Source organism: Myzus persicae, unplaced genomic scaffold (assembly GCF_001856785.1).
Source record: "Myzus persicae strain clone G006 unplaced genomic scaffold, MPER_G0061.0, whole genome shotgun sequence".
Taxonomy (NCBI): Eukaryota; Metazoa; Arthropoda; class Insecta; order Hemiptera; family Aphididae; genus Myzus; species Myzus persicae.
Window position 1 is genome coordinate 18,755 of NW_019100736.1, and position 16,389 is coordinate 35,143.

General features: G+C 28.1%; 1 protein-coding gene across 1 annotated transcript; it reads right to left on the minus strand.

Annotated features, from left to right (window-relative positions):
* Nucleotides 1–1,086: 1,086 nt before the first annotated feature.
* LOC111042740 (transcription intermediary factor 1-alpha-like) lies at nt 1,087–12,889 on the minus strand. Its single transcript, XM_022327446.1, has 9 exons — nt 12,787–12,889; nt 9,485–9,661; nt 8,398–8,483; nt 7,972–8,064; nt 7,452–7,600; nt 7,224–7,334; nt 5,948–6,139; nt 1,483–1,613; nt 1,087–1,373 (listed from the first exon to the last, which is right to left on the minus strand). The coding sequence occupies exons 2-9, from the start codon at nt 9,648–9,650 to the stop codon at nt 1,252–1,254; spliced, it is 1,050 nt and encodes a 349-aa protein (XP_022183138.1). The 5' UTR covers nt 9,651–9,661; nt 12,787–12,889; the 3' UTR covers nt 1,087–1,251.
* Nucleotides 12,890–16,389: the final 3,500 nt, after the last annotated feature.

Sequence of the window (16,389 nt, forward strand, 5' to 3'; positions counted from 1 at the left end):
ATACCTAGTCCACAAAACCGCAGTCACAACTTACATTATACAATTATTAGAAGCACTATTAAAATTGTATTGTATAAACACTTATAATAGCACAAAGTGTGCTAAAACAATTTAATTTACAATAAATAAAAAAATAAAATAAAAATGTTTGTCTTACATAATAATATGTGAATATATTCTTCCTATTCCAAAAATGAACAGATACCTATGCCTGTTGGTAATATCACAGAATGTGCTATTACCAACCTTGTAAGTTTTGTTTAAAGGATTCAATTTCCTCATACAAATAAATATACTGTACAGGATGAAAGTAGTAGGTACTCTTTTGAATACTTACTACAAATAACTGAATATTATCAGGCCCTGATTTACGGCAGTGCAGATGATGCACTTGGATTTGAGACCCAAATTCTGGGAATCACGAAAGCTGTTGAATTCGCTGCTGCAAATTTTATAGAAGAGGAAATTGATAATTTTTTTATTTCATTTTAATTATTAACTCTGTATAATAAACTGTTAAATAAATAAGATTTTTTTCCATTTAAATACAAGACTGCAAATTACCTAATTAATTTTAATTTTAATTGCATTAAAATTCTAAAGTATTTATAATGTTTTAATATATTATAATTTTATATTTTATTTAATTGCCTAATATTATATTATCTTTATTATCCTTAATTTACAAAATCAACTAACTAATAAACTAAACATTATATTTATAGTACTCAATGGGTGCTACACATAGGTATTTAACACATCAAACAAAAGTGTTTTTTTTTTATTATTACCGACGTTTCTTCCTACACTTTCTGCACTTTTTTTCCAGGAGAATGTTTAACTTTGGGGCTTCAAACGAGTTGGTGCAATTGGCCATAATTTCATTAAATCAGTCCCTGTGTGTTATAATTTATGCATTATTTGTTTACTCTGCATTCGAAACCAAAGACGGGCATTACACCAGGAACGGATCTGGGCCGAACAATTTATTTACAACACAAATACAATATATATTGATTATAAATGCAGAATTTAATATTTATAGTATTTATTTTATCAATAGTAGTGTTCAGTAGAGGGTACTCATATTTCCTGGGAGGCGGTACTCCTAAGCCCCCATTGGATCCGTCCCCGCACTTCTCAGGGGCTGAACACGTACCTTACTAAATGATTAATTATTCACTTTCATATGATTTATAGTTTAACAGCAGACGTGACAAGTTTGATACGTTTATTTATTATTTATACAGTTCAAAAGCTTACCCTATTGACACTTTCGTAATCCGAAACTAATGTAATATTCCATGTTTGGCTCAATGCATTAATTGCTTCTTCAACTTTTTTTGGTCTATAAATTGCAACTCTTCTAACGGCTATACAAAACAAATAATAATATTAAAAACTATCTATGCATTGTCAACCGATTCACACTGACGGCATTTGTCTATTCATTTTTGACGAACAGTTATATTATATACTTACAGTCGATTAACTCATTCAGTGTATCATCAAGCTCGACTTTTAAATTGATATTTGCAGGATTAGTTGTATACAATCTACTAATGTCTTTCGTGAAACCTTTTCTGACTTCCAGCAGTTGATTATTGATCATACTATAACAAATTGAGTGTGTATTATTAAACCATATGATATGTAAATTATTATCAGTAAAGATGGTGGATCGTATGTGTGACAAATTTTCTTGGTGAAAGGTAATAGGGAACTGAAAGGTATCGATTTCTTACGAACAATTAAAAGTGTAATATTTCAAATATAATTAAATATATTCATGTGCAACAGAATTGTGTATAATGATAAATTACAAAGCTGTGTAAATTAAATCGCCTCATAATAGGTCATACACCATACACGTAGCCCTCTAATGAAAACAGAACTACCAAGAACATGTCTAACATGCGGATATGCAACTTAAATCAAACATATCATTACCGAATCTAGAGACACGCATGAGGCCCGACAAAAATACAATATACCTGAACACCTTCAAGGCGCACTGAGCCTCAATGAAGAATCCATCAAAAATATAATTGTACATATGAAATACATTGGATTACCTGTACAATTTAATTTAAATTATTTAAGTAACATATTAAGTAAAACAAGCCGATGGTAAAGTTATCAAGGCTCCCTTCTTTAGTAAAAAAAATAAAAATGTCTTCGCGCTAATCAACCTATTCAATAATTTAATATTTAAAATAAAATCACCAAAGTTGCTAACATTTGTATGTTCACTGTTTATTCATTATTACTTATTTGTCCAAGTAGGAATGTTATCTCTCAAAGGACACTGATCATATACATCAAGATTAGATTACACTGTCATTGTCGACTTATTTACCACTCATTCAAAAACATTTATCGTATTGCATTTTACCTTTAGATTTTCCACAACCGTTGTCCACGAATTCGTTGCTTAATCAAAATATTTACTTTATTTTAAAATTATAGAGAGCTTACACTCAAAATCAGTTTTACTCCTCTCTTAAAAATATTTACAATATTTTACAATATTTATTAATATTTTTCCTGTATAAACTCGATTTTTCACCAAACTTTTAAAACTGAAATAATATTTACCATTTTCAAATTTTTATTGTTGTTGGTTACTCTGTATTTTATTTGTTTTTATCAATTCGATAGCAAATTATGAATTAATTAATGATTTATATTTTATATTTTTACTTTTAAGTTTTAAATTGAACATGTTTTTGTTATTCATTTACTAACGACCCGTCGTTTAATCAAATTGTGTTTCATTTTCTCTGATTTTCGCATTATTTTATTAAATTGTTTTACAAGTTATTATTTAAATTTATAAAAATTAATTTACAAAAATGTAAAAACGATTTTCAATAAATAGTTCATCGTGTATGAAGTGAATTGTATAGAAGTATGTAACTATTCAAATTATCAAGATTTCAATATATTTAATTGTGAAAGTTTATGCCTTGAATTTTTACAATGTGCCTATGAATCTCTTACCTACATTAAGTTTGACCGGAAATACAATTATAATATTATCTATGAATTATGTTCCGTTTCTAAACGTATAAGTACAAGGACTTAGAAATAGCTTTGTTATATTTACAAATGTACAATTTCATTTCCGAATATAAATTCAACTACTTACAAAAATATGTTTTTATTTATTTTTGAAGAAGGAAGTTATGAAATAGAAGATTTAAACAATAAGATTACATGTTACATAATATTTTATTAAAACATTCATTTTCTGAAGCATTTCAAACACACAAAAAAGTATTATAAAAAAATAAATAAATAAAACTAGAAAAAAGTTACTTCACTTTAATAATAAATAATACATTTGGGGCGGAGCTATCACTCAGTCTATGTATTGATTCTTTCGACTTTGCAAATGAAATGTAAAATGTAATTTAATATCTACTTAAGTTTCATATTAAAAACAGTAGAGCTTTATAATAGCAGTATGTATATCAGTTACTTTAAGTTTCACTGGGAATACAACAATATTTAAGAATTTATTGTTCGTCTATAAATCTAAACGAAGACTCATAAATACCTTTATATATATTTTCAAACATTCAATTCATTCCCGAATGTAAACTAAAACAATAATACATTTTCTATGCAACTATAATACAAGTAGTGGGCCATATTAATAATGATCTTATGATGTGCTAAGCTAAACTGGAAAAGGAATGCTATGAAATTGAAGATTTTAAACATCGAGTTATGGAACAACCATTTGTCTATAAAGAAAAATTCAAAACCAAGTTAACATTCGACATTTCAGTTGATTCTAATGATTTCAGACCATATAGAAACCGTAATGGAATACTTGAATAATACGTTTTATCATTTAACATGGTACTTATGGCCACCTATATTGAGGTTGGAAAAACTAGAATATAAGCTGGATTTTGAAACTAAAATTTGGGACAAACGAAAGTGGGGACAATTGGACGTACGAATTTAATAAATCAATCAATTAATATAAATTTCGATTTAAAAGCTTTTCCCAAGTGGGAGAACAGGATCAAAATTACCTAACTCGATCACCACCAAATTTAATATATTATTTAATATTATATTGTATAAATGTATAGTATAATTTTATTACAAAAAGGACGTAAAAATTCGTTTAAAAAAGGTTGTAGTTTAATTGATAATTGTAATCTAACAAACGGTAAGTATTTCAATACTCGGTAGCTTATCAGTATAATAATTTGAATTTAGATTTTTCAAAAAAAAACAATTTCACTTTATTACATAATATGTGCACATCGTTTCAAGAATCGCACTATACAACAAAATTTTTGAAACCTGATATTGAGTCCTACATTTCTATTGAACGCTCCAATTAAAATTATCAATAATTTGAAACAGAATGATTCAGCTACAGCCTCCGCAGTGAATCCTCAATTGTAAATTGAAGCCTTACAATTGCTTACAGGTGTAATTGCTTACTGTGTATTAGTTCATGATCGTATTGTAGTTTATATATCTGTTACTAGAGAAGTAAGAAAGCTTGTGTAAAAATAAGTTAGAATTAATTTATAACTTAATAAAAATTCTTATTTAATAATTTGTGTTCTTTACTTGATAGTTGAAATAGTTATTTTAGTTGTAAAGTAAAGTATGGTAAAAAAGTCGAGAGTTAACACGGGAAAAATATATATAAATATGTATACGGTAAATATTTTTGAGTAAGCTGTAAACCAATTTTGAGTGCCCCAACTCCCTATAATTTTAAAAGGGACGAATAAGTGGAAAAAAAAATTGTCAATTTTCCCTGTAACATGTAAAACAGTAAATATTTTTGTGTGACCGACAAATAGGTGGATAAAGACTGTGTAATCTCCCTGTGATGTGTTATACTACAAAATCATTGAGCGGACATTCTTGCTTGAACATAATATCATTACCAAAACAAATAGACTGTGAGCATACGAATGTATACTACTCACCTAATCGTTTCATAGTAATAATGGAAAATGTTGGGAAGTGCATTTTATTTTTTGATTACGATGATTTCGCAAATATAACCAAATAAAAACTTCAAATTCGATAAATGCTAGTTATAGTACGATTCTTAAGAACGAATCCGATAGGTAGGTATAGGTATTTTAGATATAATTGTTATGTTGAAAAAAAAACAAATAAGCCATTACATTACAGCAAAATTTTTTTTCAATTTTTGTGATCCTAAATGTAACAATTCAATGAATAGTAATTAATCACTTCGAATGGAGTTTGGAAGTTTGTTTAAAACGAACGTAGATATTTTAGTTTTTATATACCTAATTTTATCACGTCCTCTTCTTCTGCACGCGCCGGTTTAAAGAAGTTCAATTTAAGCACATTTCTAATTCCGTGCGTGTATGTGTGCATAGTAAGACAGTAAGTGATCATTATTGTGTATATGAATGTAAAGTAATACAAATAACTGATGACAGCCGCATATCGTATGAATGCATATACCAATAAAAAACTACACAAATAATAATTAGGCTTTTTATTGTCCATAAGTATCAATATTAGCATGATTATTAATTACTAATAATTGTAAACCAACCTAGTCCGATATAAAATTTCAGAAACATTTTTTTTATTGTAGAGTCAACCAGTTTATTTGAAATCGACTTTCTTATATTCTTCTGTAATTAATTAGTTTAGATCAATATTATCGATATTTTAAAATTAAAAATGTCATTTTAAAGTGTTTAAGCGTTAAATTTTAAAAAAGTGATAAAGTAATTTTCTGTAAACTTCATGGATAATGTTTTCAGAATTTTTATCCGATAACTCTAAGGAGGGCCAAAAATATTAGTATAAGATAGGCATTTTTTTATAGAAACCTCAGGAAGCATCATATTTCTTTAATATCAGTACCAATAGATTACTACCTATGTTCTAATATATTTAAATGATATACGTGCCGTACTTTGTTATGTCAAGATCTGCCTTGTTTTCCTTTTTCAAAGCAGACTCAGAAAAATACAAATAGAAATCGTATTTTTTCGTCAATCCATCCATTGCCACTTTATTTTTAGTCAAATCATCTATTTTTGCTTTGCAATACGACTCCACATATTCCGACATTTTTTCTTCGGTCCTTTTCAATTGACTACGAATCCTGTAACGTAATAACACATAATATTATGATATTATTTTATTGTTTAGAAATTTAACACTCGTGACAAGAAAATTGAGTCATAAAGCATATTATCATTATTATGTTATAATAATAAATTATTTGTTGTTTTGTGGTACTGTGTTCTTTGTTGGGTATGTATATTTTAATAGATAAAAATCTCTAATGTCGATAACATGATGGAAAAGTATATAGCAAAAAAGGCACAATGTTTTTAGTTTTGAATAATTACACAGACAGGTGTTAAATGGAAATTATATTGAAGTCGGGTTCCTACAACCTACTTTAACACTGAAGAAATACCTATCAGTGGAGATCATAGGTATGTGCACGGTGGTGCAGAACTGCAGAAGGTTAATGAGCTAATTGGCCGTTAGTGTATGTTATAGCTACTTAGTGACAGTCAAACGGCTATGTCATTATTCAATACGAGTATAGATAAAATGAATCTAAATCAGTTTTATATTCTAATCAATAAATAAATGCATTATTATTATTACAATGATGTGTGTATTTTTTGTCTCTCGTCGACATTTGGGGTAGGTAGTTGAAGTAGTAAACATGTTCAGATTTTTTACATCAGCTGCATTTTTTCTAATTGAAAATATATCTGATGCATTCCGGAGGTCAAAATTGAAAATTCCAATTTTTGACCAAATCCATTTTATTTTTTGGTTCAATTCTAAAACTAATAACCGTAGACACTTATAATTTTCACCAAATATTTATATTAGCCTAGACTAGAATGACTATAGATACTGTTGTTATTTTGGATACCCACCAAACCACACGTCAAGTATTGGTAAGTAAATTTTAAACCTTATTGAGTGCAGAATATAAGAAGAATCTTAGTTTGCTTGAAACATACAACGTCGTTAAAATTACATAGTGGTAGATTTTTTCAAATACATTTTGAGATAATATAGGTTAGGTCTTAGGTATGTATGCTCTAGTACTTATGTAATGTAGATATGTAAGTTAAATGTAGCTTTGCGTATTTTACATTACACTCATACATATTTGAATTATACCATGTTTAAATTTTACTGAATTAGGTAATACTTACTCAGAAAATTTGTCATTTATTTCTTTTTTTATATCACGTCTATGTTTTTTTATATCATCTATATGTGATGTTATATTTAATTTTGCTTGATTCACAAAATGTAATTTACCACTGTTAAAATATATACATATATATTATTCTTAAGAAATTCAAACAGGAGTCATTTTTTAAAACAATTAAAAAAATTAAATACATTACATTTAATATTTAAACACATGTTAACCTTACCATAAGTCAACTTTATTGAACATTAAATTTGAACGGATATTCTCCATAACTCTGTCTATAGATTTAAATGTATGAGATTGATGACGCATTAATTGGCACAGTGAACAATGCAATTCATTGCATGTAGTACAATATACTTCAATGAATTTCTGTAACGTAAATTATAAAACATAATTATGTGACAATATTAAGATTCATTAAAGGATTCAGTTTTCAAATATTTAAGCATATCTTATGTAATTAAACATAAATTGTTATACAAAAAAATAAATATTTTTAATATATTTACAATTAGATTATAATAGATATTTTTTATTAAAATATTTTTTAAATTTAAATGGTTCTTAAAACAAACAACCATATTTTATGTAGAGGAAAAAACCATTGTATAATTTTGATTTAGACATTTTCGTCAAATTTAATTTTGCATGATTTGTATTATTTTTTTAAAACAAAGATATATTTTTATTCTTAATTCATATATACTATAATATATAGCCATATAGGTACTTGTACTTACACCAATGCAATTTGGACATTTAGCTTTCGTCGTGTATTTACCATACAATTGTGTTTGGTATTTCTCGTCCATATAATTATTTTGTATAATACTCTAAAAACCATATACAAATGAAAAATTTAAATCAAATAATCATCTATATAATATTTAGATAATATTTTATACAAGTGCAATTTGTGAGTAGGAGAGGGGTGTGACAATGATGTTTTATGCTTGTATGGCATCGGCAAGAGGTACTGAAGTAATTTTAACGAATTAGTTAATCATTGGGCGTAGCTATTAACGTGTATTAACACTTAGCCAACTTAAATATGTGTAACAATAAGCCACCCCCTTCTACAACAGACTTAATTATCCAATAAATTGCACCCGTACACTAAATAAAGAATATGAGTTGATGTATGATCTTATATAACTTATGATTACTTCATCAAATTCTTCACAATACAGAGTACTATTTGGGAGTTCTTTTGAAATGTCAGTTGCTACTCTACATTTGCATTTGTACCGACCTAAATAAACAGGAAAAAATATTATGATAAACAAATATGTACTAGCGTCATAAAGTAAATCAAATAAATGTATTTCAATATTTTTTTTTTTGTGTTCAAATGTAAAAATTAATACAATAAATTACATTTAAGTATTCTAATATACCTTATTAAGTATTCGGAATAATACACTTTTTAAATTTAACATTCATATACAAAAATACAAAATGCATCTTTCAGTCTTTGGTATCCTAATGCAAACAACAAATAATAGTTGTTATTTGTAACAAAAAAAAATTTGTATTCGAAAACAATTCTTTTCCTCCTTCCCCCAAATTGTGTTTTTAATATTTTGCATGCAAATTAAAAAAAAATATTTTAAAGTAGGTACCTAATCTATTAATATAAATAAACTGTAAGTACATAGAAATATAAACTTAATAAATATTCTTTTATTACAAATGTATTATAATACTTAAGTAGGTATTTAAAGAATACATAATACATAGAATACTATACATAAATTATATTATAATTTTTTTAAGTATAAAAATAAACTGCACTCAAACAAAAAGTTTAATAATTTTAGTACCTTATCAGATAATTAGGCAATCATGTAGATAAATTTAAGATAATTTAAGTAAAAGACACTTCATATTATATTAAATTATATGATAAATAAAATGTGGAACATCAAAAATTTATAGCTAAAAACGGGCATGTTAATTAAAAATACAATATTTTCGAAATTTTTTTATGAGACAATTTCTTTTTAATTATTCGTTTTAACTCTTTATTCCACTTCACTGGCTTGGAAATTAGTGCTATAGTTCTACATGAATATTAATATTGTGTTAATATTTTTATATAAATAAATTGTTGACCAAATTTTCCATAATTTTTAAGTTTTATATACTGATATATTATAAATGAAGAATATTTATCTTATATTCTTATGACTTAAGAGATTTAAGTTATATTATAAAGATAAGCAGTTAAGCAGAATATTAAGAAAACCCCACCTTGTATATCAGAATGCAATTTAATGCACTTGCGGCACACGCTATGAAGGCAACTCAACAATTTTGAAGTATTGTCCATAAACTTTGAGCAACTCACACATACGTTCAATTCCCAAAGTTGCTTGGAATTATCGGCAAGCTTGGTCTTCTTTCTGGACGACTCCATCACGAAGGTATCTACTTTTAAATAAACAAATTTTAAATTATGAAATACCTGATCTAAACTGTTGAAAAGGTAAGAATTGTATTAATACTAGCATACTTAAATTATGGATATTTTTTTAATTTATTATATCAATATTTGCGTACGAATATTTCCGGTAATTGATTTGAGTCATAACCTTTCAACATCGATAGTGAGAAGAAGCTAAAGGTTGAACCCCAGAATGTCTCCCCTCATCCATAGGATCGCCTATCACCCCCTTTCACTAAAACGAGGAGAGATTTAGCTAACCTACCAATTTGTAATTCAACCCTGCTTCTCAAGTATTTCATATAAGCACCATTGTGTACAAGTATATAATTAAAACATGAAGTATTATTTTTCATATTTTTATATTTAGTCTTATCACTTTGGATAATTTTGTATATACATAAAGAAAATGAAATTTTTTTAACATTCTTCTAATAATGGCGTATTACTATATAATAAAATGTACATACAACTCATACAAGTTTTACTAATTTATTTGTTATATTCATTTAAAGAATGCATATCCATAGAAAAGTTATCTTAAATAAACATTTGCATGAGATAAGCCAGTAGAAAATATATTCAAAAGTATAACTTATAAATGAGATGAACAGTGTAAAACATATTATTAACAAATGTGATATTTATAAAAAGTATATTTTTTAAAAACCGTTTATTTTTTTTCTATAAACAAAGATTTAATGGCACTTAAACGTAAATATGTATCATTAAAACTAGTTAGCATTATTTTATAAATATTGCAACGATTATTAATAAATACTGTGGCAATAATTTCCCAATAAATATTATACTTTTTCAAAATTAGAAATAGTTAGGTACAAGGCAGGTGTTTTCACCAACAACCACCAGACAATATTGGACTCCGTTAAGAATAAAAAACATTTATAATAATAATTGTCAAAATTAAACTATAGTTACGTGCAGTATGCACGAAAAATAGATAAAACGTAATGCTAAAAAGTTAATTTAAAATATAAAACTACTCTCCATATAATATAATTAATTAAAATGTTTCAGCATATTGTGCATGCTATTACAAATTTGTAGATTAAATTTAAAAAATAAAAATAATAATTTTCTAACAAATCATACAAATTACAATTTTTGTTATGGCACTCACATTTTGTTTCACCAGACGCGTACTTTATGTTTTTGATGTACTATTAAGTTATAATTGTTAAATATAAAAGCAATAAATTTAGAATTTGGCAAGTAATTAGTTTTATTTTAAAGATTAATAAACACAAAGGAAATAACACTAAGGAAGATTATGTATACCAAAGAATATAGGCACCTTCGCTAAAGATCACCACGAGCCGGATTTCACTAAACCACTTTTTAAATTAGGACAATTAATAATAAATCAACTCAATTTTTAAAATACCTTTTGAAAATGAACTATAGTATAAAACTATAAGGAAATATTGTTGTAGGTAGGTATTTTCATAATGTTTATATTTTATCAGTTTCATACAGACATTGTCATTATTTTTTGCTCAGATTTTATTTGGTCCTAAATGTATGTAAACAATATTTCAAATACATAAATACATAAAAATAGTATATTATTATTCCGAAATGTAATTATATTCTTTAGTATAAAAATAACAATTGTATTGTTCATCTACTCTTCAACTAATTAATTATGTGTAGGTATAATAACTATTTTCAATCGATTCTACACATTTTATAGATATAGAATTAATTTAATTTTAATGTAAATACTATTACTAAAGCAGTTCATTAAATTATAAATGAATGGATTCCATACTATACTGATAACATATAAGGTATATATAATAGGCAACTATAAATTTCCTAAAAATGTTTTATTGAAATTGTACTCTAGATAAGAAACATTTTACATTGCACGCCCATTGTACAGTGGCAGGTTAGATAATTTAATATAATATTATATTGACTAATGTGTGAAAAGGTGGATTTTGAATCGGTTATTAAAAAAGTTTTTTCTTATATTATAATATTTAGTTACAAATAAGAATTATTAATGTATTATGGACGAAAAAAAAATATTGGGACATCAGAAGTGGGGGAGAAACATTTATTTATTTACATTAATTTTTTATAAAATAAAAAATAACTATGAATTGTGTGAGGCGGGCTTTTATTAAATTCTATTAATTTAATGAAACTAGACATTAAGGGCCAGTTGTACCGTCAACGGTTACATTTTGATTATCCAAGCTTTTATATAAATCCTTAAGAGGACGTGATACCCGCATGTGTTGTCTCCGTCTTACAAGTGCATAACATAGCAAATTGTACACTCGGCGGAACACGTGTAACTCCGTTAGTTTAAAAATTAGTGCAAATTGACCTCTTATAAAATCTAAAGGTAAGATTATTATCTAGGCAATCTCATAATCTTTTTATTATATTTGTATTTTAAAGCGAGTTATAAGTATTTTAAGATGTATAAAAAATTTACAATTTTAAAATACTCATAACTAGCGTTAAAATTAAAATATAATGAAAAACCTATGAGGTTGCCTAGATAATAATCTTACCTTTAGATTTTATAAGAGGTCAATTCACACTAATTTTTAAACTAACGGAGCTACACATGTTCTGCTGAGCGTAAAATTTGCTATGTTACGCACTTGTAAGACAGAGATAACACATGCAGGTATCACGTCCTCTTAACCAGCTGATAACAGATTTTATAACCGGCCAAATTCGGCCGATTAAACTTCAGCTAACTTTAATCGGAGATGGTACAACTAAATGACGAAAAATGATTCGGCACCTAGTGTACAGCACTCCCATAACCAACGACGACGACGACGATGAACAGTCAACGAACACAAAACGATAATAAATATTGAAAAAATAATAACAGTTTAGGTAGAGCCATTCTTAGAATGCCCGGTTAAAGTTAACGAACACTTAAGTGTCGAAATCCTGCAGATAATACAATCTGTTATCAGCTGGTTAGCGTTACCGGCATTTAACCGGAGATAGTAAGATTGGCCCGTAGGTAACTAATATGCAAAACAGTGATAATAATGATAACATATATATGTTATGACAATATAAAAAAACTATATAAAAATATATTATAACATACCTACGCGGAACAGTCTCCAGTCGTACACGCAGCTACAGTGGTTGGCAATTGGCTAGGGCGTGCATCGGCTAGCGACAATGATGAAAATAACTGTTGCAATCGAAGAGCGAACTACGTAGTAACAATAATTAATAACATTATTTATAGTTTATGACACGCATGTCTCTATAAAAAATACATTATAATTTATAACATACTCGGAAAAGCCGAAAATCACAGTCTACAGTCGTATTATAGGTTCTTTGAGGACGGCGGGACACAAAGCTCGAAAGCGGGACTACCACTTAAGGTGGTTATACCATCATATTATGTTGCGGGCTGGTCACTTCCCCCAGGGAAACATTGCATCTATATATGTCTATGATTAAGTTATAATTTCTAACTTACTCGATTCAGTCGGAAGTAGCTAACTGCAATCGTACAACTCGTCGCCGGTTGACTCTGGCGTGGATCGGTCAGAGGTAGGTACTGATGTGACGCACACTTGTAAACGAATAATCAACTACATGGTAAACACGTTAGAACCGAAAATGTAAGTAAACTGGTTCGGGCGGTGCGGAGCAGGTGTACTCAACCACTCTAACAAGCATACTGCTACCCGTACTACTGACCTACCCCCAAACTCGTACGACGGTGCAGATGGCGCTGCGATATGGCGGGGGATTGTATTATTCGACGCGGGAATGCTCGGCGTTAGTTTGCACCCATGTTGTAATTTATTCATTTAAATTTAAAGATCGGATTTAATCGATATTATGTTATTACAACCTTGTTTCCAGACAGGATAAATCAAATCCGATCAAATTATCATCTGAAATAAACACCGGATGTTATACCTATGTTCTACACGACTACACCCTTATATTACATTCCAAATTGCAACTTTTTGCAATTTTCCACATTTTTGCAATATTTGCAATTATGTGTTTAAATGAACAAAAATATTTTACTTTCCTTATTTTATAACTTAAAAAAGCTGTTTTTATGCGTAATGAGTTCAATACAAGCAGATTATCTGTGGTTGTGCCTTGTACCATAAGTTATATAAGGTATTATACCTAAAGATGAAAATTATATTCTTATATTTATCGTAAATCGATCGTACAATGTAATTGTCTCCTATAGTATTGTATGACATGTTTTTATATAATTATTGTTATTATACTATTATACCCAAAAAACCTGCTTTCACATCTCGTCTCGAAATATACCCATGATTTTAAAAAAAAGTTATAATATATTACACCAATATATTATGCGTTTTTATGATACGGGCGATCGCACGTGTATATACGTGCGTGTGTGTGTCTGTGTGTGTGTGTGTGATGTTTTATTTTTTTCTTCTACTTACCATAAACCACTGCAGACAGATCGAATGGTTTTTGAAATTGCTTTTACATTTGAGAGATAGATACAATAACCTTTCACTGTTGTAAGCCTAAATCTTTGACCTATCCCAAACTCGTGCATTCACATTCGTATAAATGTATAATATGAACTGGTGTTAGTGTATTTTGTTAATTTCTTTGAATTTTTATCTTAAATATTTTTGTCGCAATTTTAGTCTTAAATGTTGCTGCAGCTGGCCGGCCGTTACAATGGCCATTGGAATCTGGGCGTTGAAGTCGAGCGAGAGGTTAGGTTAGGTAACAGATATTTTACGAACATTTTGAACGTTTCACAATATAGATAACCGTTGTATAAAATACTGTCACCCATTTCTTTCCATGTACTAACATGCTGAGCCTTTAGCTTACACAACCTATTTTTTAATTTAAGCTTCTGATTCTAAAATCATTTTACCTACTCTAATTCATAGAGTTTAGATGGGTACACGATTTATAAAAATGAAAATTTCTTTGATTTTGAATTTCAATATCTTTTAAATTAGAAATATGAAAATACCCAATACTTTTTATACGATTTAAAACATTTTTAAAAATTGTTCTCATTCAAACCACGTTTCTCCGAATAATAAAATCTGAGAAGCATTCGAAATACGAAAAACCATGTTTTAACGATCGATATTTTCTGCTGGGTCGTCCTTTTATAGGAATGTATACATACACAAATCGTAAATATGTGTGTGGCGACGAACAGACGGGCGGAAGCGGTGATTCGGTTTGACAAGGGTAGATAATATAGTGTTCTTTGTCATATGGGGAAACTATGTATTGTATTGGAAACACAATGCGTTAAAACCGGTCCCGTGATTTTCAGAATCGGAGATATACTGTGCAAAGGTCAAATACAGATCAAATACGGTTTGTCTGAAGTAAATGTGTTTGACTTTAAACTGGCTGAATAATCGTAATTTATAGAAATATTTCGTGTATGAAAAATCGAGTATTCAAGTGTTCAAATATTTGAAATAATAACTGTATTTTAAAATATTATCTTTTACATTTCAAAAAAATAAAACAGTTGACAGTTGGTATGTGGCTATCCAAAATTTATTGTAGTCTGTGGATTTTACCACCAGTGGACTTTGTCAAGTAAAAAATAAGCACCAATGACAAGTACTTAAGTTTACATTTTTTATAAGGTATAAAAAGGCATCAATGGAATTTATATGTTATACATGTAACCCTGAAATCAACTACCTATAAATCGGTGGAGTGTGTAATTTACAATGTGCCATCTCCTGACCTTCTCAATATTAAATCGTTAAGCGCTTTGGGTGGTAGCGACCGTGGAGTACAAGAGTAAAAAGACCCTATCTCGTCCACACCCCGCAGGTACCTGTAGTTACCGGCACCATAGTTAAACGGCTTATAACTAAGGACATAATAATGGCACAAACGAAACACGGTTGTAAAACGATTCGGCAAAATTGTGTCAGTGAGACCAACCTTATCTTATTCAGTATTATCGCCTATCGGTATATAGAGTGATCCATTTAAGAGAGTACACTAATTATTTCAAAAAGTATTAACTTTTTCGAATTTTTTTTTTAAACTTTTTAATTTATGCTTTTCTAAAACTGTATAATATTTTAGTTTTTTTCACCTTTATTTATTGACGAAACCACAATTAACTTTTGATTTTCAAATAGGAACATATCATAAAAAGGTCATAAATTAATAAAACTATTTTTTTTTTATGAATTTTTGCATTCAAATTTTTATTTGTTATGTAGTTTGTGAGATACAGTTCCTCAAAGTTTGGTGGTTTAAGAAGGTGTTGTAGTCGATAGTGTTACAAATATCCAGTAATCCAAATAAATAGTTTTCAACTAATCATTCCCCATTAGTCAGTATGTATAATTATTCGATATACTAATAAATGATTTGGGGTCAAAGTGCAATAATTATCAATTATTGATTGTTACATTGGATTAAACAGTAGCGAATTCATCACTTATAGCTCCTAGTCTCTTTATTAGGAGCTATATTCATTTAATGAATAAATAATATAATCAACACATCCTTAAACCACCAAACTTTAAGGAGCTGTATCTCGCAAACGAAATAACGGAAAATAAAAAATGGCCGGGCTTAAGTTCAATAAAAATAAATATATATATATATTATTATAGATATTATTTTTAATTCAATTAAAAGTTCGATTTACATAAAATAATAAAATTGTACTCGCATTGAA

Coding starts and splice junctions, on each gene's coding strand:
- LOC111042740 (XM_022327446.1), bottom strand. CDS start 9,650: ATGGAGTCGTCCAGAAAGAAGACCAAGCTTGCCGATAATTCCAAGCAA. Junction 8,484..9,484: donor ATTGCATTCTGATATACAAG/GTGGGGTTTTCT, acceptor CTGTTTATTTAG/GTCGGTACAAATGCAAATGT. Junction 8,065..8,397: donor ATTGTGAAGAATTTGATGAA/GTAATCATAAGT, acceptor TATGGTTTTTAG/AGTATTATACAAAATAATTA.